This window comes from Stegostoma tigrinum, chromosome 7 (genome assembly GCF_030684315.1).
Source record: "Stegostoma tigrinum isolate sSteTig4 chromosome 7, sSteTig4.hap1, whole genome shotgun sequence".
Classification (NCBI taxonomy): Eukaryota; Metazoa; Chordata; class Chondrichthyes; order Orectolobiformes; family Stegostomatidae; genus Stegostoma; species Stegostoma tigrinum.
In genome coordinates, this window is record NC_081360.1 from 25,841,894 (window position 1) to 25,868,570 (window position 26,677).

The 26,677-nt window shown below is 41.5% G+C and overlaps 1 protein-coding gene across 2 annotated transcripts in view; it reads right to left on the bottom strand.

Moving 5' to 3' along the window:
• The window catches only part of col6a3 (collagen, type VI, alpha 3), a 179,726-nt gene that overhangs the window by 63,988 nt on the left and 89,061 nt on the right, over positions 1–26,677 (bottom strand). For both annotated transcript variants that reach the window (XM_059647118.1, XM_059647117.1), the window contains exons 10-12: positions 24,115–24,732; positions 19,507–20,124; positions 2,445–3,053 (exon numbers count right to left, since the gene is read on the bottom strand). In XM_059647118.1, the coding sequence (XP_059503101.1) occupies positions 2,445–3,053; positions 19,507–20,124; positions 24,115–24,732 (1,845 nt within the window). The remainder of the gene's footprint in view (positions 1–2,444; positions 3,054–19,506; positions 20,125–24,114; positions 24,733–26,677) is intronic.

Genomic DNA, 26,677 nt, shown 5'->3' on the forward strand with positions numbered 1-26,677 from the left:
CACAACCCTTGGTTAGAAATTTCCACAGCGAAGGAGGCTGAGACGATCTGAGCTGATTTCATAGAATCATAGAATCCCTACAGTGTGGAAGCAGGCTATTCAGCCCAACAAGTTTACGCTGCCCCTCCGAAGAGGATCCCACCCAGAGCTATCCCGCTACGCTTTCCCCGTAACCCTTCATTTCACATGGCTAATCCACTTAATTTACACACCCCTGGACACTACGGGCAATTTAGCCATACCAGCTAACCTGCACACCTTTGATGACTGTTGGACAATTAAGTTGCCTCAGAGCAAGACTTCTAACCCATAACAAAGAGAAGACATGATTTATTTTATGTAACAATATTGAGATGATACTTTACCTAGTTTACAAAGGGTTCATTCTATTATATGGATCAGAAAACCCCCAGGAACCTAATGAATGAGTCATTTCAATGAGCTATATTCCAAAGGGAAACTGGGACAGCTATCAAAGTGATAGCAGATCCATGTTGAGTGAGTGGACAGTTAGTGGCCCAGCTGCCATAGCTGCTTTCACCTCAAAGATAGAATACATTAATCCAGTCACACTCACTTGTGAACTTATTTGATCAAATGAAACATTTGGGTGAGAGTTTTATAACAACTTTGATTGGAAGCGAGATTATAGGAACTGCCAATGCCGGAGAATCTGAGATAACAAAGTATACAGCTGGATGAACACAGCAGGCCGACATTTCAGGTCTGTACCCTTCTGAAACATCAGTTTTCCTACTCCTCTGATGCTGCTTGGCCTGCTGTGTTCATCCAGCTGTGCACCCTGTTATCTTTGATTTGAAGAGATTGTTTTCCTGTCTTCCTCTGGATGAGTATTTGTAAACCACAATACAGAACAATACCCTCTTATCAACCAGAGATATTGAGAAGTTTTAGGTCTGTACATAGAATCATAGAGCTGTATAACATGGAATCAGAGCCATCGGTCCAACTCGTCCATGCCGACCAAATATCCTAAATTAATCTAGTCCCATTTGCCATCATTTGGTCCATAACCCTCTTAACCTTTCTTCTTCATATACCCATCCAGATGCTTTTTAAATGTTGTAATTGTACCAGCCTCCACTGCTTCCTCTGCTAGCGCATTCCATACTTGCACCACCCTCTGTGTGGAAAAGTTGCCACTTTGGTGTCTTTTAAATCTCTCCCCCCCTTACCTTAAACCTATGCCTTCTAGTTTTGGACTCCCCCAGTCTGGGGAAAAGGCCTTGGGTATGCACTCTATTCATCCCCGTCATGATTTTATAAACATCTAGAAGCTCACCCCTCAGCCTCCAATGCTCCAGCGAAAATAGCCACAGCTTATTCAGCCAGTTCCTATAGCTCAAATTCTTCAACCCTTACAAGATTCACAACATCCTTCCTATAGCAGGCCGACCAGAATTGTATATAGTATTCCAAAAGTGGCTGCAACATGACCTCCCAACTCCTATAGTCAATAAGCTGACCGATAATGGCAAGCGTGCCAACACTATCCATCTACCTACAACTCCACTTTCAAGGAGCTATGAACCTGCATTCCAATGTCTATCAGTTAGCACAGAGAAGGCTGATCTGATGAGTTTGCATCTGTTCTTAACCAGTAACACTTCTGTTGACATCCCAATGATATTCTGTTACTGATGGTGGATGTCCATATGCTAATATTCAGTCTACTTGATTGGGAAAAGGCACATCAGTCACAAAGTTAAAGTCTTGAGACAATGAAATGAAACCAATGTTGGTTGGGCTCTGGGAATTCTGATGTTCCACAATCCCTCAACAAATGAAACATGGCAACCTTAATCAAAATGAAATTATTTAAATAGTGGTGACTACAGCAGTTATTACGTTGGGAGTCTGCGCAATGTTTATTTGCTGCTACTCACCCAACAGGAGTCTATTAAAGTCTAGCACTTAGCGTTTCTTAGTTTGGAAAACATTGTAAAGAAGTGTCTACATTCTTACAATTTCAATTGTCTCGTCACTCTATGATAAATTCAACCCTGATACCCTTAAAACCTCTCAACTTATTCCATCTAATGTATCAGCAACAACCCCAATTGAATTATGCCAGGCAGCATCAGAGGAGCAGGAAAGCTGACGTTTTAGGTCAGGACACTTCTTCCGAAGGAGGGTCCGAACCCAAAATGTCAACTTTCCTGCTGCTCTGATGCTGCCTGGCCTGCTGTGTTCCTCCAGCTTCACACCTTGTTATCTCAGACTCCAGCATCGGCAGTTCCTACTATCTCCAATTGAATTATGTTGCTAGGCCTTTAGCCAGTAACACATTTGTTAGTTACTTTTACTGAGCCCACTATAAAGCTGGCAATCAGCATTAAAGGTTTTTGGTACATTACACAATCTTGAAAATCATTCATAGTTGAATTAACATTACAGTTAAAGCAGGAAATGAATTAAAATACCTGGGTTTACAGGAACACTTGGGCGGTCTGTGGATTCTCCTGGTTCAGGCGGACTTGTCATTGAAATCATCAGCTGCTCCTGTACATGAGGCAGAGAGCGGAATTCATTAACACTGAGAAGCAAACTAGGCTCACTTGCAACCTCTCTGAGTTGTGCCGAGTCTGCATTCCTGGTTCCAACAGCAAACACTGTTACATCAGCTCTCTTCAGTGCATCCACAGATTGTTTGATATAATCCCTGGATCTTCCAGCAGTGATGAGCACCAGTAACTGAGGAACACCGTCCTCTTTTCTACTTCCTGAAGATCTGGTGAAGTGATTTCTATAAACATAGTCCAGTGCTGCTCCAGTGTTTAGAGGCGTTCCACCTCTCAATCTGATCCCTTCCACATGACGCAGAATTTCATCTTCGGAAGAGTAAGTGTTCAGATAGAATTCAGATTCTGCATAATTACTGAACTGTACCAGACCAATTTGCACTCTGTCACTTCCAATGTCAAAGTTTTCGATGATACTTGAGAGAAAGTCACGGACAAAAGGAAAATCTGCATTTCCGACATAGTCTGATCCATCGATAAGGAACACAATGTCTTGTTTGCTTACGTTTCCTGCAGAAGAGAAAGATAGAGTGTCATAGATCAGATGAGCTAAAATTTGTCGAAATATGTGTTGACTAAATTGGCAGTAGCCATCACCAGTAAGTTCAATAGACGAGTTTAAAGCTTTTTGTTTTAAAAGATATTCTTTTGTTTTCATTTGAGATGGAATGACATGATTTTTGGCTATTTGCTATCCTTTAGGCTGAAGATTATTTGAGGTCAAATATTAATATCATAATGCCCAGATTTTCTAATCTCCAGATTGTCAGAAATTGAACACGCAACCTAACATGTTCATGAGGTGCTGGGGAAGACCTGACCTAACTGCCCTACCCAGATGCTACTTTTTCCAATTATCTCAACTTCTATAATTCCCTTACCTCACTTAAACTAGCCCTTTACCTTTCCCACCCATTTACACATCCATCCTTTTACTTATACATTCATTCACCAGCAATCTGAGAAGCTTTGGGGTATTTAACTGCACAGTTTTCAGAATATCACTGCATGCCGTGGACAGGAGGTACGGACAACAGTGAGGTGTGTGCTGTGAGACACTGCTGTGGTTCAAGACTTTCTGCACTGAGGCAATTCAGTTAGGTCCTCCATTGGAAATGGCCAGAAAAATCAGGGGAAGTTATGTAGGTAGGTTTTTTGTCTAGTCAACATAAGACACAGGCATCACAAAACTGATCAGAAGATTTGAGTCAACATCTTCAATCACTCTTGTATGCAAATTCCATTATCCATTAACTTTCAGGAGACTCACCTTTATTTGGATAGGCTCGAATTAAAGTGATAAGCTTCATGAACAGTGAATCCTGGTATTTATTTCTGTTCCTTTGTAAAAGTTTTCCTATCTTTTGAAATGATAGATCTACATGGTAGAGCTAACTTTATGTTTCAAATTTTCAGCCAAAATGTGAAATAGTCAATCAGTTCTTGATTTGTACTGTGATGCCATGCAATTATCTTTTGGTAACTTGCATAGGGACAAAGAGATATACTGCACAGAAACAGACCCTTCGGTCCAACTTGTCCATGTCAACCAGATATTCTAATATATCTAATCCCATTTGCCAGCATTTGGTCCATATCCTTCTAAACTCCTCCTGTTCATGGACCCGTCCAGATGTCTTTTAGTTGTACGTGCTTCCACCACTTCCTCTGGTAGCTCAGTCCATACACGCACTACCCTCTGCATTGAAAGAATCTGTCCCTTAATTCCCTTTTATATCTTTCTCCTCTCACCTTAAACCTATGCCCTCTAGTTTATGACTCCCCTATCCTGGGAAAAAAAACTTGACTATTCACTCTATCCATGCTCCTCATGATTTTATTATTTCTATAAGGTCACCCCTCAGCCTCCAATGATCCAAGGAAAATAGCCCTAGCTGATTCAGTCTCTCCCTATAGCTCAATACTTCCAACCCTGGCAACATCCTTGTGCATCTTTCAATTTCAGAAGCTACCTTAGATTATCTTTCCTGCAAGATTTCAGTTCATTTGACTTATGAAGTGCCTTTTTAAGTCCCTCAGGCATCCAAGTTGAAGTGCATCTAATTATGTACTTTTTTCAAAAGTGTGGTCACTGTCATAATGTCAAAAGGACCAAATTTATACACATCATCATTCTGCAAACAATAATCAATTTCTGGCTGAGGCTTTGTGACAGATGTAATGGTAAGTCTATTAAGACTTATTGTTACTAAGGGATGAATTAGACAACAGCTTTCAGTGTGCAGTTGAACACACAAATCAGTATGGTTGTCGGCATGGCCCTGCCCCTTTAGAGGATTCATTTCACTAGTACCTCACAGATAGTCTCAGTATTCTACCACCACACAGCAGGAAGTATATTCACCAATCTCCAGTAAATGGGCAACGGCAGAAAAGTTAAGGCTTCATCAATCAAGGGTAAGTTAGTTTGTAATGATGTGAAAAGCTTAAATTACTATCAAATAACACCTCTGACCTTGAACATTTACTTTTAAAATGAATTTTGTATTCATTGAGGTTTTAATTATTGTTGGCATAGATGAAAGTTGCATGTGGGAACTGTGCAGAATCCCCATCGGAGCACATTTTGAAGGCATTGTTTGGGAAATTGAGATATCCACTGGGCAATTCCATTAAGTTTGGAACCCTCTGAAAGTGTCCATTAAAATTGTACTATTAAATATATTGTATTATATTCACAGTCTAACTTCTGAGTAACTACTAAACTACTTTCAAACTTATCTCACATACACTCAACTATACCTCCTATGATCATGACTTGTCACCCTTATCCCCATGGGACCCAATTCTTACCTCCCACAACCCAACTCCCTGCCAGACCCAAACAAACGCTACACCCCTCCCACCCCATCACTGGTCCTGAACCGAAACCAGCCCTTCCTCACTGGCCACCACCCAATAACACTCTTACTTAGCTGCACCTTCTCCAACTTACTCATTTAGCTCCCTAACCTCTCAGCAGCCTAGCACCTCACTTACCTTGTGTATTTACCCTTTGGCAGCAGTTGTGAAGGTGGCTGTCAGGACATGTACTTTTAAGAACACAGCAGCTGACTGTTGTGAGAATGGGACATGATTTGCCTTCTCCCTGACTTTTCAACACTATGGAAGAACTGTCAGAGTGGGAGTACAGCTCTGCACTTCTGTGAGAGACATGAGCAGAATCTCTTCTTAGAAACACAGAGCTCTTCTCCTATGTAAAAAGTGACTGAAATCGCAATCTGTGTTAGATTGACATTCCTCAGAAAGTCCTGGCTCTTTACTTTTGTTTATTTTACACTTCCTTTGTCTTTTTATGTCTCTATCTCATTTATCCATCTTTATTTCCTGTACACAGTCTGACATTGAATTGGACATTGTTATTTACATTTCTTGTATTGCATTGCATGCTCTATAAGGATCGAATTGTTTAATGAAATACTTAACTACTTGGCCTGCTCACACAGACCTTAGATCCCCTGTGTTGCTTTGACTGTCTGATCATCACAAATTGCACAGTTTAAGTGCTCACAGAATGGTTGTTGGCAAGGATTTGTAAAATGAACAACAAGCACCATTTATTCACAGCTGAATACGAAATCTTGACTTGGAATTTGTTTACAAATATTGACAGAGCGCTAAATACTATCTGGGACACTAAGGAAACTCCCTTCCTGTTCTTTGAAATATTGCCATGGTATCATACTTCCACTTGAGGCACAGATGGAGCTTCCACTTAATGTTTCATTCCTCTCGTTGCTCTTGCATGGGTCTATCGATGTCAAAGTGGGAACATCATGAACATTGTCATCACCAACAACATATCAATTATCCACCGTACAAAATATTTGTTATTGTTTCACTATAGGAGATGTTCCGTGAATTGTGATTGGGCAGAAAATCAATGATTTTATTTACTTAAATGTGAAAACTCTTTTGAACACCGAATGTGTCACATTGGGCACTGATGTTATAAAGCTAGTAATCTCAAATATCATTGGGTTAAATTAGTAAGAGCATTCATAGTAATGCCCCTGAAGTGCAAGTGTGTGTTCTATTTCAGTTCTGTCACTCTGTGACGGTCAATGATCCTTTTAAAATAACACACATAGCACAGTTTGTGAGTATTAGAACCATGTTAGGGTGCCTGATGCATTGTTTGTTTGTGCAGTTTTAATTTTGGCTTTGCCATCCCCAGACCTTCGCATCAACAAGGTGTCTGATGAAATATATGAAGCAATACTCCCAGGTATAAATAGTTTTAGAGGGTTTTTCTTAGTTTCAGCAGACAAGACAGCATTTTGAGCTGCAATTCTGAGATGCCCTTGGGGCTGCAGATTTATTTCATCAATGTTCTTCTGATGAATATGGCATTGTCGATGCCCAATCTACCACCTTTTGATGCACCTTTGGATGTCTCCATGCTGGCAAAAATGGTTTTGAGGGCACGATGAACAGTTTTGCAATACAAATGGCTAAATAAAAAGAGTGTTGCATATATGGAACGAGCTGCCAGAGGAAGTGAAAGGAGCAGTATATTGTAACATTTAAAAGACATTTGAACAGATACATTGATAGGAAAGGTTTAGAGGGATATGGGGCAAACACAAGCAAATGGGACTAGTTCAGTTTTGGAAACCTGGTCAGCATAGGTGAGTTGGGCCAAAGGGCTTGTTTCTGTGCTGCATGACTGGAATGGGTTTACTTCTCTACTGCTGCATTGAAGAATTGGAAGATATCTTTGAGACACGAAGATCTAAAATAAAACATGTACAACTCATCAAAAAATGCAGAAACAACCTCGTTCATGACCAAGAAAAACACAATCTGTGCAACGGTTGTCTTCTGACACCTTAAGCAAGAAGCAAAAGACTATATTTGACCAAGCGTATCATTAAGGAGCCCTAGCAAATGGAGGGTTTGCTGGAATCAATGGGAATCAGGAAACAAACTCATGCCTTGTAGGAAGATGGTTATGGGTGTTGAATGTTAGTTATCACATCTTTAGGACATCTCTGTACAAGTTCCATCTGCAGCTGCTTCATCAATGACTTCCCCTCCATGGTAAGGTCAGAAGTGGGGATGATTGCCGATGATTGCACAATGTTCAGCACCATTCACGCCTCCTCAGGTACTGAAGCAGTCCATGTTCACATTCAACAAGAACTGGACAATATCCAGGCTTGGGCTGAAGATGGCAAATAACATTCATGCCACACAAATGCCAAGCAATGGCTATCTCCAACAAAAGACAATCTAACTACCGTCCCTTGTCAGTTAATTGCATTGCCATCACTGAATCCGCCACTACCAACATCCTGGGGAGTTACCATTTATCAGAAATATTACCTGGACTTTCTATATAAGTACAGTGGCTATTAGAACAAGTCAGAGGCCAGAATGTTTGTGACAAATAACACACCTCCTGATTCCCAAAACCTGCTCATGACCTACAAGGCACAAGTCAGGAGTACTCTCCACTTGACTGAATTAATGCAGATCCAACAAAAATCAAGAAGCTTGACACCATCCAAAATAAAGTAACATGCTTGATTGGCGCCATGTCAACAAGCATCCACTCCCTCCATTACCAATGCTCAGTAGCAGAAATACAAGATGCACTGCAGAAATTCCCCTCCAAGCCACTCACCATACTGAATTGGAAATATTGCCACTACTTCACTGTTGGTGGATCAAAATCCTGGAATTCCCTCCCAGAGGAGATTGTGGGTCTACCTCCAGCATCTGAACTGCAGCGGTTCAAGGAAGCATCTCCCATCACCTTCTTAAGTGTAGGTAAGGGAGGGTAACAAATATCCACGTTCCATGAGCACAATTTAAAAATAAAAGACAATTGTTAAACATCACATGCTATTGAGGCAATTAGTAGCCAAACATGATTTTGGTGATGTTAAACCTGTCAAATGGGAGATGAAACATAAATAATTGTAGGTTGTCTGTCTAGTCAATAAAGCTGAAAGCACTCATGATAGGCTTAAAACAGTCAGAGTTGCTGGAGCTAGCAAGATCCCTATCACTTTCACATCCTAGATCTACTGAACTTTCGGCTACCAACTGTAATTCGCAACACTTCATATTCAACTCCTGTAAACACTACACATGGCTGACGAGCCAGGAATCAATCTGCAGACTAACAGCACCAGTCTCACAAAGAGTGCTGTAACTCATCCAAACAATGTTTCTGCTTTGGCAGTTTGTTTTTACCCATAGTGCAATGCCTGTGGAAAACCAAACTACTTCCTTGTGTTTAAAGGGCCTAGGCCCGAAACGTCAGCTTTCGTGCTCCTGAGATGCTGCTTGGCCTGCTGTGTTCATCCAGCTCCACACTTTGTTATCTTACTTCCTTGTGTTTGTTGTTCATCAAAAAACCAGCTACCAAAATCAATCCCAATAGAAGGGTGTAACATGTGCACATAATAGCTAAATGTCAAAGTGAATGTTGCCAATGTAAAGATGAATGAAATAAAGCCAGCAAGTGCTGGACAAACTCAGCAGATCTGGCAGCATCTATGGAAAGAGAAATAGCATAAACATTTCAAATCTACAGCAACTCTTTGTCAGAATTTCTGCTATCTTCTCGGATGATGACCCTACCAGTAAACATTAAGCAGCTACTTGCAGGACTGTCACTGACTTCATCTCCTCTGAATATCTCTGCTCCATAACTTCACCTCTTATAGTCCTCCCAGAGCCAAACAGCCCATTTCTAACTCTTTCCCAAAATCCCAAAACAGGACTGCCCTGACAAACTGAGCATTTTATCCCATTTCTGCCTGCAGAACATTTGTCTTCCTGCCTTAGCTCGATCTTTTCTCCCCCATGTTCAGTCTCTTTCCATTTAGGTTCAAGATCCTTTTGAATCTTTATATCAGTTAAAAATAGTTCCAAAGAAGATTCATACAGGACTGAACTTTAACCCCATTGCTGTCTGCACAGATGGTGCCAGACTTGTTGAGTTACTCCAGAACTTCCTTTTTTGAGTCAGATTTCCAGCAACTGCAATATTTTGCTTTTATTAGAGATGGATGATCCTGAGTGCACTTTTTTTTCAGATCCAGTAACCCCGCCAGTGTAACAGTGACCACTGAATGCTTGAATGAAGACATTGTCACAGATGCAGGAGCACCTGTCAATGTCTTGGGAGATAAAACTTTCAACAAACTTTGGGGTTTCTCAATGTTCCATCAATTAAGGATGATAGAAATAATTGGAGACAAAGCACTGAAAGTTCCAGGGACTTTTGAAACGCCATTATCATTTGAAGACACCAACTACATGCCATATTCTGTCATACCTGGAGAATGTGGCATAGTAATCAGTTAGAAAACAGCAGCAGATGTGCACATGATTGCCATTAGTTGCACGATTCCTACATAAACCAGCAGCATTCTCAAATTATGTATGGACTTTTCACTGGTATTGGCGAACTGAAAGATGGTGCATGCAAGTTGTACATGGACACCAGTGTGCTCCTTGACATACATTACTTGTGATGATTGCTGTTTCACATCGAAAAACAGACTTTACCTTCAGCACTTACTTGACCTTGACATTATTAAGTAAGTTAAGGACGAGCCATAGTTTCATAGAGTCATACAGCACAGAAACAGATGCTTCAGCCCATATCGTCTATACTCTCAAACTAAATTAGTTCTACTTTCCTGTATTTGGCCCAGTCCCTCTGAATCTTTCCTGTTCATGCACCTGTCCAAATGGCTTTTACATGCTGTAATGTTACCTGCATTTGCCATTTCCTCTGGTAGTTAATTCACTGTGTAAAATGTTGTCCCTCATGTCACTTTTAAAATATTCTCCTCTCACTTTAACAATGTGCCTCCTGGTTTTGAGCTCCCCCCACCCTAGGGAAAAGAACCTGTTATTTAGCTTATTTATGCTCCTCACAATTTTATAAACCTTTCTAAACCTCAACTCTCAACCTCCTGTGCTCCAGTGGAAACATTCCAGCCTATCCAGGCTATTTTTATAATTCAAACACTCCATTCCCAGCAACATCCTGGTAAATCTCTTCTGAACCCTCTCCAATTTAACATAACAGGTCAACAAGACCTGCAATTAGTACTCCAGAAGAAACCTCAGCAAAGTCCTGTACAACCTCGACATGACATCCCAACTCCTGTACTCAAAGGTTTGAGCAATGTAGGGAAGAATGCTACATGCCTTCTTACCCGGCCTATTAATACGTGATGCAACTTTCAAAGAATTGACACCTGAAACCCTAGTTCTCTCTCTTCTACAGCACTACTCAGGGTCCTACCATTAATTGTGTAAGCCCTGCTCTTGCCTGTTTTACCAAAATGCAATACCTCGCATTTATCCAGATTGAGCTCCATCTGCCATTTTCAGCCTGTTGACTCATTTGATTAAGATGCCTTTGTAATCTTAGGAAACCTTCTTCACTATCTACAATGTCAGCAACTTTAGTATCATCTACAGACTTACTAACCTTGCCTCATATATTCTCATCCTAATCATTTACATAAATGGTAAACAGAAGTGGACCCAGTACCGATCCCTGTGGAACACTCTGGTCACAGGCTTCCAATCCAAAAAACAACCCTCCACCAGCATCTTTTTTCTCCTACCATCCAGCCAACTTTGTATCCAATTGGCAAGCTCACCCCGAATCCCATGTGATTTAATTTTACTAATCTGCAGATGACACTAAGATTGGTGGAGTAGCAGATAGTGAAGGGGACTGTCAGAGATTACAGCAGAATATAGATAGATTGGAGAGTTGGGCAGATAAATGGCAGATGGAGTTCAATCCGGGTAAATGCGAGGTGATGCATTTTGGAAGATCTAATTCAAGGGCGAACTATACAGTAAATGGAAAAGTCCTGGGGAAAATTGATGAACAGAGAGATTTGGGTGTTCAGGTTTATTGTTCCCTGAAGGTGACAAGGCCGGTCAATAGGGTGGTCAAGGAGGCGTACGGCATGCTTTACTTCATTGGGCGGGGTATTGAGTACAAGAGTTGGCAGGCCATGTTACAGTTGTACAAGACTTTGGTTCGGCCACATTTAAAGTACTGTTTACAGTTCTGGTCGCCACATTACCAAAAGGATGTGGACACTTTGGAGAGGGTGCTGAGGAGGTTCACCAGGATGTTGCCTGGTATGGAGGGTGCTAGCTATGAAGAGAGGTTGAGTAGATTAGGATTATTTTCATTAGAAAGACAGAGATTGAGGGGTGACCTGATTGAGGTCTACAAAATCATGAGGGGTATAGACAGGGTGGATAGCAAGAAGCTTTTTCCCAGAGTGGGGGACTCAGTTACTAGGGGTCATGAGTTCAAAGTGAGAGGAGGAAAGTTTAAGGGAGATATGTGTGGAAAGTTCTTTACGCAGAGGGTGGTGGGTGCCTGGAACGGGTTGCCAGCGGAGGTGGTAGACGCAGTCATGTTAGCGTCTTTTAAGATATATTTGGACAGGTACATGGATGGGCAGGGAGCAAATGGACACAGACCCTTAGAAAATAGATGACAGGTTAGACAGAGGATCTCAATCGTCGCAGGCTTAGAGGGTTGAAGGGCCTGTTCCTGTGCTGTAATTTTCTTTGTTCTTTGTTCTAATTGGTCTACCATGCAAAACCTCATCAAAGGCTTTATTAAAGTCCATGTAAACAATAGTCAAAAACAAAATTGCTGGAAAAGCTCAGCAGGTCTGGAAGCATGTGTGAAGAAAGAAACAGTGTTAACATTTTGGGTCCAGTGACCCTTCCTCAGAACTGGACCTGAAACGTTAACTCTGTTTTTTGCTTCACAGATGCTGCCAGACCTGCTGAGCTTTTCCAGCAACTTTGTCTTTGCTCCTGATTTACAGCATCCACAGTCCTTTCGATTTTAATCCACAAAAACAATATCTATCGGTCTTTCCTCAGCCATCTCTTTATTGGTTACTTCCTCAAAAATAAAATTTGTGAGACATGATTTCCCTCACACAAAGTCATGCTGACTATCCCAAATCAAACCTTGCTTCTCCAAATGCACGCAAATCCCATCTTTCAGAATCATCCCCAAAAACTTACCCACCGCCGATGTCAGGCTCGCAGGTCTAATGCTCTCAGACTTTTCTTTACAGCCTTTCTCAAATAAAGGCACAACATGAGCTACCCTCCAATCCTCTGGCACCTCACTTCTGGTTATAAATAATAGAGGTATTTCTGTCGGGGTTGTAAAAATTCTTCCATAACTTTCCACAACATCCTGGGATACACTTTAGCAGGTTTCAGAGATTTATCCACCATTATGTATTTCAAAGCCTCCAGCACTTCCTCTTCTGTAATGTGAACTGTTTTCAAAACATCAGTATTTATTTCCCCAAGTTCTCTAGCCTCTATTTCTTTCTCCACAGCAATAACTGATGCAAAATATTCATTTACTAGTAAGAACCATTTTATAAGCTGCATTGACAATGCAGTTATCAAACCAAGCCATACACTTAGCACCAGCAGTTGATGACATCATAATGAAAGTTCATGGTACTTAGCCACTTTGCTAGACTTGACCTCAATTCAGGAACCATCAAATTATACTTACAGCTGTATCAAGATATTTCACAGTATTCTCCACTTACTATGGTTTTTTTTGCTACAATTAAGGAAGGCAATGGGTTTGTCATATTATCACTTGATTATTAATCCAGAGACCCAGCTAATGTTTGAGGGACCCAGCAAGGCAGATGGTGAAATTTGAATTCAATTAAAAAAAGGAAAATCTGGATTTAAGAATCTACCGATCACCATGACATCATTGTCAATAATCGGAAAAAAAGCCATCTGATTCACTTGTCCTTCAGGGAAGGAAATCTGCCACCCTCACCTGGCCTGGCCTACACGTGACTCTAGACCAACAGCAATGTGGTCGACTCTCAATTGCCCTCTAAAATGGGCTATCAAGCCATTTAGTTGTACAAACTGCTACAAAGCCTCAAAGAAATGAAACTGGAAAGAACACCTGGCATCGACCTGGAAACTGGAAAAGACAACAGCCATAACTGCCCAGTTGATCCTACGAAGTCCCCCTCTAATGTCTGGGGGGTTAGTGCCAAAATTGGGAGAGCTGTCCCACAGACTAGTCAAGCAACAACATGACATATTCATACTCATGGAATCATAACTTACAAAAGATGTCCCAGACACCACTATCCCCATCCCTGGAATATGCCCTACCTCATTGGCAGGCCAGACCTAGCAGAGGTGGCAGCACTGTGTTATACAGTCGGGAGGGAGTTGCTCTGGGAGTCCTCAACAAGTCTCATGGGTTTAGGTTAAGCATGGGCAAGGAAAACACCTGCTGATTACAACATACCATCCTCCCACAGCTGACAAGCCGGTAAACCTCCATGTTGAACAACATTTGGACGAAGCACCGAAAATGGCAAAGGCACAAAATTAACTCTGGGTGGGGGATTTCAATATCCACCACCGACAGTGGCTCAGCAGCAGTATTACTGATCGAGCTGGTCTGAGTCTATAGGAATTGCTGCTGGACTGGAACTGCAGCAAATAGTGGGGGAACCAACAAGAGGGAAAAATATGCTTAACTTCATCCTTACCAATCTGCTGGCTGTCGATGAATCTATCCATGAAAGTTCCGGTAAGAGTGACCATCGAACATTCCTCATGGAGACTAAGTCTCAGCTTCATATAGAGAATAACCTCCAGTGCGTTGCGTGGCACTATCTCGGTGCTAAATGGGACAGACTTTGCACAGATTCAGCAACTCAAGACTGAGCATCCATAAGATGCTGAAGGCCACCTTCTGCAGCAGAATTCTACTCCAGCACACTCCCACTCAACTATTACCATCAAGCCAGGGGGCCAACCCTGGGTCAATGAAGAGTGCAAGAGGACATGCTAGGAGCAGCACCAGGCATACCTGAAGATGAAGTATAAACCTGGTGAAGCCACCAAGCAGGACTACTTGCTCACCAAACAGTGAAAGCAGCAAGTGATAGAGCTAAGCGATCCCATAACCAACGGATCAGATCTAAGCTCTGCAATCCTGCCACATTCAGTCGTGAATGGTGGTGGACAATTAAACAACTCACTGGAGGAGGAGGCTCCACAAATATCCCCATCCTCAATGACAGAAGAGCCCAGCACATCAGTGCAAAAGATAAGGCTAAAACATTTACAGCAATCTTCAGCCAGAAGTACCAAGTGGATGATCCACCTCGGCCTCCTCCAGTGGTCCCCAGCATCACAGATACCAGTTTTCAGCCAATTCAATTCACTCCACATAATGTCAAGAAATGGTTGGAGGCACTGGGTACTGCAAATACTATAGGCCCTGACAACATTCCGGCAAAAGCGCTGAAGATTTGTGCTCTAGAACTTGTTGCTCCCCGAGCTAAGATGTTGAGTATGGTTACATCACTGGTATCTACCCAGCAATGTGGAAAATTGCCCAAGTATGTCCTGTAAACAAAAAGCAGGACAAATCCAACCTGGCCAATTACCACTCCATTAGTCTCCTCTCTTTCGTCAGTAAAGTGATGGAAGGTGTCATCAACAGCACTATCAAGCAGCACCTGCTCAGGAAAAACCCACTCAGTGATCCCCAGTTTGGGTTCCACCAGAGCCACTCAGCTCCTGATCTCATGACAGCCTTGATTCAAACATGGACAAAAGAGCTGAATTCCAGAGGTGAGGTGAGACTGACAGCCCTTGACATCGAAGTTGCATTTGACTGAGTGTGCATCAGGGAGCTGTTGCAAAGCTGGAAACAATGGGTATTGGAGGCAAACTGTCTAGTGATTGGAGTCATAGCTGACACATAGGAAAATGGTGTGTTTGTTAGAAGTCAATCGTCTCAGCTCCAGGACACCTCTGCAGGAATTCCTCAGGAGAGTGCCCTCAGCCCAACCATCTTCAGCTGCTTCATTAATGACCTTCCCGCCAACACAAAGTCACGAGTAGAGATGTAAGCTGATGATTGCACAATGTTCAGCAACATTCGTGACTCCTCAGATACTGAAGCAATCCGTATTCAAATGCAACGAAAGACCTGGACAATATCCAGGCTTGGGCTGCAAGTGGCAAGTGACATTTGCACTACACAAATGCCAGGCTATAACCATTACCAGAAAGAGACAATCTAAACACTGACCCTTGACATTCAATGGTGCTACCATCACTGAATCCCCCACTATCAGCATCCTGGGAGTTATCATTGACCAGAAGCTCAACTGGACTCATCACGTAAACACAGTGGCTACAAGAGCAGGTCGGGAGCTAAGAAAACTGCAGGGCATAACTCATCTCCTGACTCCTCAAAGCCTGTCCACCATCTACAAAGTGCAGCCCCCACAATACTCAAGAAGCTTGACACCATTCAGGACAAAGTAGCCCATTTGATTGGCACTACATCCACAAACATTCACTCCCTCCAACAGCGACGCTCAGTAGCAGCAGTGTGTACTATCTACAAGATGCACTTCAGAAATTCACCAAAGATCCTCAGGTAGCACCTTCCAAACCCACAACCACTTCCATCGAGAAGGTCAAGGGTATCAGATATATGGAAACACCATCACCTTCAAGGTCCAGTCCAAGCTGCTTATCAGCCTGAGTTGGAAATGTATTGCCATTTCTTCACTGTCACTGGGTCAAAATCCTGGAATTCCATCCCTAATGGCATTGTGAGTCAACCCACAGCAGGTGGGTTACAGTGGTTCAAGAAGGCAGCTCACCACCACCTTCTCAAGGGCAACTAGGGACAGGCAATAAATGCTGGCCAGCCAGCAAGGTACACATTTCACAAAATGAATAAACAAAAAAGAAGCTCAACTTTGGAGTCAATTCAGCCGCTGAGGCATTTCAACAAATAATTGAACCGGTACTTTCAAAGCTTGCAGACATGTTGAACGTCAATGATGAGATTCTCATCGACAGACTTCCTGAAAGTGAACTCAGGACATATTAACATGCATATATCCAGCATGTTAGAGAATATACCTGCAAGTTCCAAAGAACAGCCTTATTGAAGTCTCAATGTTAACTCTACTTCTGTCTCCACAGATGCTGCTGAAATTCTCTGTACTTTCTGCTTATATTTCTGATTTTCAACATCCACAATATTTTGCTTCTGAGCCTAAATGCAGGTCAGTAATACCTGGGGTTAGAAACTCACAAGCATCCAGAGTGACACTTGTAGAGTTTTATTTAAATTAGCATAAAGCATGAAGAAAGTTCCCAGTTGTGTCCCAGCCCAGAGCTACATTACCAATCAGATCTAGCAAGATTGAATGGGAATTTCAGCCTGCAATAAGATGCTTACTCTTCCAATTACTTACTGCAGTTTCAAACTCCCAACTTCTGAGTATTCTTTAAAAGGATTATTAACTACCAACCTGCTCAATTCTCAACCTTTGATGTCACTGTCCCCGGAAAATCCTTACTATTTCTCACATTAGAGGTTATTTCGAGTATGGTGCTCTATTTGTTCCCTTGCATCTGAAAGGCACTAACTTCAATAAATCAGTGACTTATCTAACCACAGGTTGTACATATCTGCCTAAACTGCCCACTGCCCCAGGATAGCAATGGTATGTAAAAGAAGCTGGCTTCCCTTCTCCATGTCAAGTCATTCCTTAAATCCATTGTCCCGTGACACCCACAGTGGAGGGGCTCCTTCCAATTTCTTTATCATTAAATTTAACTGACTCAGTGACAGCTTTTTCCCCAAAACCCACAAAGCCAACCTTCCCTCTCAGTTTCCACTCAAAAATGCTCTAAGTCTCCTACTGGATTACCCTGATTAACAGGAAACTGCTGACTACCAGAGTCTTCTTACAGTCTCTGTGTCTTCAGATTTTGTTCACAGATCCCCCTTCAGACAATGTTTCCTAATCTTCCAAATCTGCAGTCAAAATCAACTCCCGAGAGAAACATCCTAAACTGATCTGTCTTTGTAAACTACATCCCACCCAAACTTTCCAAAAGTTGATGGTGTCCTCTAAGTCTCTGCCCATTATAGTGTAACTCCATGTTTGATTCCCTCCAATAGAGTTTTGGCTGCTGTCGCAATACTAGAACAATTTTAGTCAATTTTTTTAATATTCCTTCACAGAAGTGAGCATTGCTGGGTAAGTCAGCATTTATTACCTATCCCTGAGTGTCCTTGAGAAGGTCATAATGAGCATTTGGTTTCAACTGTTGCTGTTTGCATGAACTCCCAGAGTTCTTTTAGAGTGGGGAGTGGGAGTCACAAAATGTTGATAGTGGAGCAAGAGCAAAGCTTATGACATAGTCCATGATTGTGTTACGACATCCTTGCTCGCTTTTCTTCACTTTGCTCTAGTTGTTGTCCTTGCCCTGTTTTGATGTATCTTTTCTATCGTCCTACTGAGTGGGGCTACCTTTGTTTGGTTCTCATTGTGTTCAGGGCACCTTCAGCAATGACTTTGCTTCCTTCCTGTTACTTATTAATGTTCTATTCTACAGCAACATGATTGAAGCTATAGCATCAGTCCTCAAGTCAGTCCAGTTTGCCAAGCCCTCTCTCAAACCTTTTGTCTTTGTGTCATCAAACTAACACCTCTAACTCTGGATGTGGTGTCAGACATTTCAGGTTAGATACTGGGAATATTAAACCTGTTGGTTTCAGTTTTCATATTGAACTCCATACCCTTGCATACAAAGTCCATCATCTCTCTGTCACAGACTCAGTTGAAGGTAACCGTTCACAACTTCAGAAAATAAGGCAAATGTATATGTCAATGGCATGATGATATTTCAAGTGAAGTAACACTGAATTCAGCAGGCACATGCCATGGAGACTCTAAGAAGAGAGAATAGAATAAACTATACTCGAAAGAGCTGTGTTACATAAATTGGTATTATATGTAACAGAGAGTAAATAAACAGTTTTTTGGAACATCTGAGAGTAAGAGAATAGTCACTCACGGTAAAACACAGAACTAAATGTAGTACACTCAGAATGGAGACAGTACAGTCTAAGGGAGCAGTCTATCTGCAATGCAATGAATCCTAAAGGCATGACAGCCTAACACATGAGGACCGATCAACTGAGTGTAATATCAGTAAAGACCAATTACAGGGCAATTTCAGTGCTCATCTTGGATAACATACAATGCGTGACCATAAATGTCCATAGGGTTTACTCTCTCAGCCACTTTCACTAAGTTTAAAACTTTGTGAAAACCAAAGGACACAATGCACTCCAGCCTTTCTATTGTTCTGCAATCTCTGAACAAAATTAGATTTATTAATATTAATCACCATTGTTCTGTTGAGAATTAAATTTAGAATATTAGTGCAAAACCTTTTTATAACATAAACTCACTTCACTTTTGCAGTCCTTACGCTGGAAGTTTATATATTTTCAAACAAATACCTCCAAATAGATCGGGGCAGAATTGAATAGTTTAACACATCTTGCTTTTCTGTTTGAAGGTTTTGTAAAGAGGAGAGATGCAGGGCAATACGTTGCTTTGTTTATCTTTACTTGCAGCAAAGGCCTTGTTGCACTTACAGGCTGGATTTACTGGAAATGATGAGGGACTTGCTACATCACCACATGGGGAAGGCCCATGAAATTACATCCCATTTTGGCTGTATAGCAGTGGGCCTTCTACACAATCTAGGAGCCAAAGACAGAAGTCCCACCAGCCGAGATCTATCAGATAATCGGAGCCCATTAGCTTTATTGATTGGCAACATCACTAAAGAGAATTTGGCTGCTGCCTTTACTATACCCATAACAGGCTGAGGTGAGTCTGCTCAATATTTTAAGGACATATGATCATAGGAAATTTCCTATTTGGAATAGTAATACGAAAATAAGTATCTTCCTCTGAGTCTGAAATCTGAAATATTTTCTAATACAGCGTGTAATTTCAGATAAAAACTATGGATTTGTATTAACATTTCTGTTAATGCAAATGAATTAAAATACCTGGGTTTACGGGAACACGTGGGTGGTCTGTGGATTCTCCTGGTTCAGGCGGACTTGTCATTGAAATCATCAGCTGCTCCTGTACATGAGGCAGAGAGCGGAATTCATTAACATTGAGAAGCAAACTAGGCTCACTTGCAATCTCTCTGAGTTGCTCTGAGTCTGCATTGCTGGTTCCAACAGCAAACATTGTTACATCAGCTCTCTTCAGTGCATCCACAGATTGTTTGATATAATCCCTGGATCTTCCAGCAGTGATGAGCACCAGTGACTGAGGAACACCTTCCTCTTTTCTACTTCCTGAAGATCTGGTGAAGTGATTTCTATAAACATAGTCCAGTGCTGCTCCAATGTTTAGTGGTGCTCCACCTCTCAATCTGATTCCTTCCACATGGCGCAAAATTTCATCTTCGGAAGAGTAAGTGTTCAGATAAAATTCAGTTTCCGCATAATCACTGAACTGTACCAGACCGATTCGCACTCTGTCACTTCCAAAATCAAGATTTTCAATGAAACTTGAGAGAAAATCACGCACAAAAGGAAAGTCTGCATTTCCGACATAATCTGATCCATCGATAAGGAACACAATGTCTCGTTTGCTGACTAATTTTGGGATAACTGCAAAGGAATACAGATTTTAATCCGCCATAGATAATTTGAAACTGTAAATAAAAAATCATTGGACTCCATACAACCATAGGCAAGAAACTATGATTTTTCGAAATATTAAATAAAATTGAAAGTATGCAGCAATCTTATAAGGAAGCCTTAATCTTCAAACAAGTTTTACATAGAACATAGAACATTACAGCACAGTACAGGCCCTTCGGCCCTCGATGTTGTGCCGACCTGTCATACCGATCTCAAGCCCATCTAACCTACACTATTCCATGTACGTCCATATGCTTATCCAATGACGACTTAAATATACTTAAAGTTGGCGAATCTACTACCGTTGCAGGCAAAGCATTCCATACCCTTACTACTCTCTGAGTAAGGAAACTACCTCTGACATCTGTCCTACATCTTTCACCCCTCAATTTAAAGCTATGCTCCCTCGTGCTCGCCGTCACCATCCTAGGAAAAAGGCTCTCCCTATCTACCCTATCTAACCCTCTGATTATCTTATATGTCTCAATTAAGTCACCTCTCAACCTTCTTTTCTCTCACGAAAACAGCCTCACGTCCCTCAGCCTTTCCTCATAAGACCTTCCCTCCATACCAGGCAACATCCTAGTAAATCTCCCCTGCACCCTTTCCAAAGCTTCCACATCCTTCTTATAATGCGGTGACCAGAACTGTACGCAATACTTCAAGTGCGGCTGCACCAGAGTTTTGTACAGCTGCAGCATAACCTCATGGTTCTGGAACTCAATCCCTCTATTAATAAAAGCTAAAACACTGTATGCCTTCTTAACAACCCTGTCAACCTGGGCGGCAACTTTCAAGGAATTCAAAACATCAAAAATTTTACTCATGTTTTGAATAACGTTTCTCCCTTCCAATGTTTTTTACTGTGGATTTTGCAGACTTTTCCACTTTAAGATGTTGCCCAAATTTTCAAGAAGACAGGACTGACAGAATCTTTAATCTCATTAACAGCAAACTCAAATAATTTTGGCAGTGACATTGTGACGTATCAACATAAAGTGTGTTCATTCCCTAATGCACCCAGAATGTACACGCTACCAATGTACTATTTATGATATTGAGATGTAAGGGGTATGAAGATATTCAGCACTTTTCTATATGTATCCTGACACCCAGTCCTAACTCCCATCAACCTCTCTCAATCCTTCCGTCTCACATCAGACTGTTCATCTGACATCCAGTTCTAAATGAGCAGAAACTTGCGAATGTTCTGGAGGCCAAAGGCATTGTCTTTAGTTGCCATCACAAACATCTTTCCCTAACTACTGAATCTCTACAACCTTCTGAGGCTGAGGCAATGTGCTTATAAGATTAATGACCCAAGATGAGTTTCCCATCCAATATCCATGCCATTGCTAAGACATCGATCTCTACTTCCATAATATAACCCAACTCCAACCTTGCACCACCTCATCTACTGAAGGTTTAATTAATGTTTCTGCTATTTTGAGACTTCACTATTCCAATGTATCCAAAATCCAGAAACTTTGGATGATCTAAATCTCTGTGGACCAGTTTATTCACCAATTATCCTGTTGACATACGTTAGCTTCTGTTTATGACCATACATGGATTGTCAAAATCAAACCCTTTACAAATCCCTCCATGGCTCAATCTTCGTTATCTCTATAATTTTACGGTGTCTGGTTTTATGGGCTGGCACAATGGTTAGCACTGCTGCCTTGCAGTGCCAGGAACCCAGGTTCAATTCCACCCTTGGGTGACTGTCTGTGTGGAGTTTGCACATTCTCTCCATGTTTCCCCTGGGTGCTCCGGTTTCCGCCCACAGTCCAGAGATGTGCAGGCTAGGTGGATTGGCCATGCTAAATTACCCGTAGTGTTCACGGATGTGTAGATTAGGTAGGTTATGAGGGATGGATCTGGGTGGGATGGCCTGAGCGTTGTTGTTGACTTGTTGGGCTGAAAGGCCTGTTCCCACACTGGAGGGATTCTATGATATGATGATCTATGATCTGTCCTTTCCTAATTCCAGTCTCTTAATTATCCTCAATCTTAATTGCTGCAGCATTGACAGCCATGCCTTCTGCAACTAAGTCTCAAAGCTTAGGAATTCTATCCTCTATTCTGTATACCCCCCTTACCTAATTTAACACATGAGAAACTGTATCTATTTAATATAATACTTCCTAATATGGGTTTGTGTTGATTTTTGCTTTATGACAATCCTTTGAATAATCTTACACATGAATTTTGAAGGCAATAAGTATCGTGTACAGTTCTGGTCACCGCATTATAAGAAGGATGTGGAAGCTTTGGAAAGGGTGCAGAGGAGATTTACTAGGATGTTGCCTGGTATGGAGGGAAGGTCTTACGAGGAAAGGCTGAGGGACTTGAGGCTGTTCTCATTAGAGAGAAGAAGGTTGAGAGGTGACTTAATTGAAACATATAAAATAATCAGAGGGTTAGATAGGTTGGATAGGGAGAGCCTTTTTCCTAGGATGGTGACAGCGAGCACGAGGGGGCACAGCTTTAAATTGAGGGGTGAAAGATATAAGACAGATGTCAGAGGTAGTTTCTTTACTCAGAGAGTATTAAGAGAATGGAACACTTTGCCTGCAACGGTAGTAGATTCGTCAACTTTAGGTACATTTAAGTTGTCATTGGACAAGCATATGGACATACAAGGAATTGTGTAGGTTAGATGGGCTTGAGATCGCTATGACAGGTTGGCACAACATCAAGGGCCGAAGGGCCTGTATTGTGCTGTAATGTTCTATGTTCTATGTTCTAATATATAAATACAAACTGAGATTGTTAATGGGCTCTTCTGGCAAATGCAAAGGTTTAAGCAATGCAAGCAATTATGTGACTTCTCAAATACAAAACTCCGATCTGGTAATCTACTTTTTCTTGACACCAGTTGCCTCCAGTCTCTCCCTAATATGGCACATTCATGTATTTATTACCTTCAGAGTGCTTAGGTAAATGTAAACTGCGCCCTTGAGGCATGCATGTAGACACACTACCACTGCACCGCTGGAACACTCTCAGAATTACTTTCAGTCCAGAACTATATGGTAAGTGCCAGGCCCAGGTGTTTAAAATACCAACAATAAATGTTGTTGAACAAATAACCCGCAACTTAAATAAAAGAAGTGCAATAAATGTTTAATACACCTACTCAGTTATTCTGATGACATGAATCAACCCCGAAAATGCTGAAAATTTATTCGTTTTGATTGTTCAGCAACACGGGGATGTTCTTTATAGACTGAAGATTCCATGGAAGTATCATATCAGAGAATCATAGAATCTTAGACTCCCTACAGTGTGGAAACAGGCCCTTCTACCCAACAAGTCCACACCAAACCTCAGGCCATCCCACCCAGTCCCATCCCCCTATAACCCATCTAATCTACACATCCCTGAACACTACGGGCAATTTAGCATGGCCAATCCGCCTAACCTGCTCATCTTTGGACTGTGGGATGAAACCGGAGCACTTGGCAGAAATCCACACAGACACGGGGAGGATGTGCAAACTCCGTACAGACAGTTGCCCGAGGCTGGAATTGAACCCGGGTCCCTGGCACTGTAAAGGAGCAGTGCTAACGACAGCAAAGCAGGAACTGAGCATTAATTTCAACAATTCAAAAGTCAGATTAAGCTAACGACGAAGGCTGAGGCATTTTGCAAAAGGTACGATTGCAAGAGGAGGAACGGCTGTAAAATATACCAATAACAGAGCAAGCAAAGCGTTCCTGCAAACTGGTTCCGGAACTCAATTACAGACTGTATCTGCACAATAACATTTGTGTTTTAAACCATTACCTTTTTTAATATCCATTTGTGGGATGTGGCTATTGGTGGCTGGCCAGAATTTCTTGCCCATCCCTAATCCTTTCCAGTCAGGTAATGTCATGTGAATATGTTTAAAGTGCAATAATATTACTAACAAGGCAACAATAAGTGCATAGAGGAAATTAATTAAGATACCTTCATTAATGGTAACCATAGGCTTTTCAGTAGATTGTGGCAAGTCAGGCACTGTAGATAAATGTGTTAGCACCTGATTCTGTATATCTGATAGCAAGTGAAATTCTCTTAGATTAAAAGCCAGGTTGGGGTCACTTGAAATTTCTTTCAACTGTGTTGGGTCTGCCCTCCTGGCTCCAACAGTAAGGGTATGTACAGCTGCTCGCTTCAGAGTATCTGCCAACAGTTGAATATCATCTCTGGATCTTCCACCAGTGAATAGCATCAAGATCTGAGGAACGCCTTGCTCCTTCCTACTTCCTGCAGATTTTGTGAAGTGGTTTTTAAGCACGTAATCCAGTGCTGCCCCAGTGTTAACTATTCGACCACCTTTCATTTTAAGCCCTTTCACATGAGACAAGAGATTAGCTTTCGATGAGTAGCTGTTTAGGTAGAATTCAGTTTTCATATCATCGCTGTACTGCACCACAGCTACTTGCACTCTGTCACTTCCAATGTCTAAAGTCTCTATTAATCTTGTGATGAATTCACGGATATGTATAAAATTAATGTTTCCAACATAAACTGATCCATCAATAAGGAAGACAATGTCCCTCCTCCTCACTTCTTGTGCTACAACTGTAAGAAAATGAAAAGATTGTGATTCATTGTAGATTATATCAACTCCCTGAATATTGTAAGTTGCAGCAAAATGTCTATTCCCACCAGCATACAACTCTGTGACTATGTGTATAAACCTTCTCTCATCCTGTAACACATGCATTCCATGTTCGAAAGAGAGGATTTTGTTTTTATTAAGGTGGAGATGGCGACAAAAGTGATAAAGTAATCAGATCACTAGATCATTAGTCCTGGTTAATTCTCTGGCAAATCCCAACATGATAGATGGAAAATCTTGAATTCAGTTCATAAACTTGCAATTAAAAGCTGTACTTGTGGAGATTTGTTGATTGTTATAAAACCTATCTGGTTCACAAATGTAATTTTGGGAAAGAAATCTGCTATCCTTACCTAGTCTGATTTCCAGGTGACCCCAGAGAGCAATATGTTTTCTCTTAACTGAAGTGGGCCAGCAAACCACTCAGTTGTATCAAGCTACGAAGTCAAAGAATAGTATGAAGCTGAATGGACCAGCTGGTACCAACCTACGCACTGGAAAAGACAGTGGCAAACCCAGCTTGGTTAATTTGCCAAATCCTTCCTTATTAGCATATGGGAGCTCGTGCCAAAATTTGGAGAGCTGTCTCATAGATTGCTCAAGAAATCTGATATAGACATAATTATGGAATCATAAAACAGAAAAATGCCAAGACGCAGAACCATTAGAGGTGACAGCACAGTGTTATCTTGTCAGGAGGAACTGATGGATTCTGGACTTTATGATATTCCCATGGCATTAGGTCAAAGGAAACCTCTTGATGATTACCTCCTTCTTGACTACACCTCCATTCAGCTGAAGAATCAATTATTCTCCACGGTAAATAACAACTAAAGATGCCATGACGAGTGGTGAGGCCACAGTATATTTTCTGGTTGGAAACCTCAATATCCATCACCAAGAGTGGTTTGGTAACATGATCATTGACTGGGTTGGCTGATTTTTAAAAGAAATATTTTGAATCAGTATTCAGAAGGGAGAAGGACATGGTGGCTGGTGCTGGAAGGGTGTTTTTTTTTCTGACTGGATTTCTGGGACCAGTCTGAATTGTTTGAAGAAGAATGCAGGTGGTCTTATCAGTAAGTTTGCGGATGACATAAAATTCGGGGGAGCTGTGGATAGTGAGGAGGATTGCCAGATGATAAAGTCGGATATAGATACATTGGAGGCTTGTGTGGAGAAATAGCAGATGGAACTTCATCCAGACAAATGCCAGGTTTGGAAGGTCCGAGGCAGAAGGAAAGTATATTGTAAATGGCAGAACGCTTAGATGCATTAACATACAAAGCGATCTAGGTGTACAGGCCCATCTTTCCCTGAGAGTGGCAACACCACAAGTGGATGATGTGCTCAAGAAGGCACATAGCCTGTTTGCCTTCATTAGTCAGAACACTGAGCATAAAAAAATGGCAAGTCATGTTGGAGCTGTACAGAATTTTAGTTAGACCACATTTGGAGAATCGCATGCAATTCTGGTCACCACACTACCAGAAGGATGGTTAGGCTTTGTTTACTAGAGTGTGATCTGATTTGGAAGGTATTGGCTATGAGGAGATATTGGACAAACTTGGTTTGTTTTCACTTGATCGTTGGAGTCTGAAGGGTGATCTGATAGAAGTTTATAAAATTTTGACAGGCATGGATAGAATAGATAGTCTGGATTGAAATGTTAATTACTAGGGGATATAGGTTTCAGATAAAAGGGGGAACATTTAAAGGAGATATGAGAGGCAAGTTTTTTTTGATACAGAAGGTGGTAAGTGCCTAGATTGTGCTGCCAGAACAGGTAGTAAAAACAGACACAGTATCAATGTTTAAGAGGCATCACAACAGATATATGAATAGACAGGCTATAGAGGGATATAGACAGCATAGACACAAAAGGTTTTGGGTTAAATGGTGTCA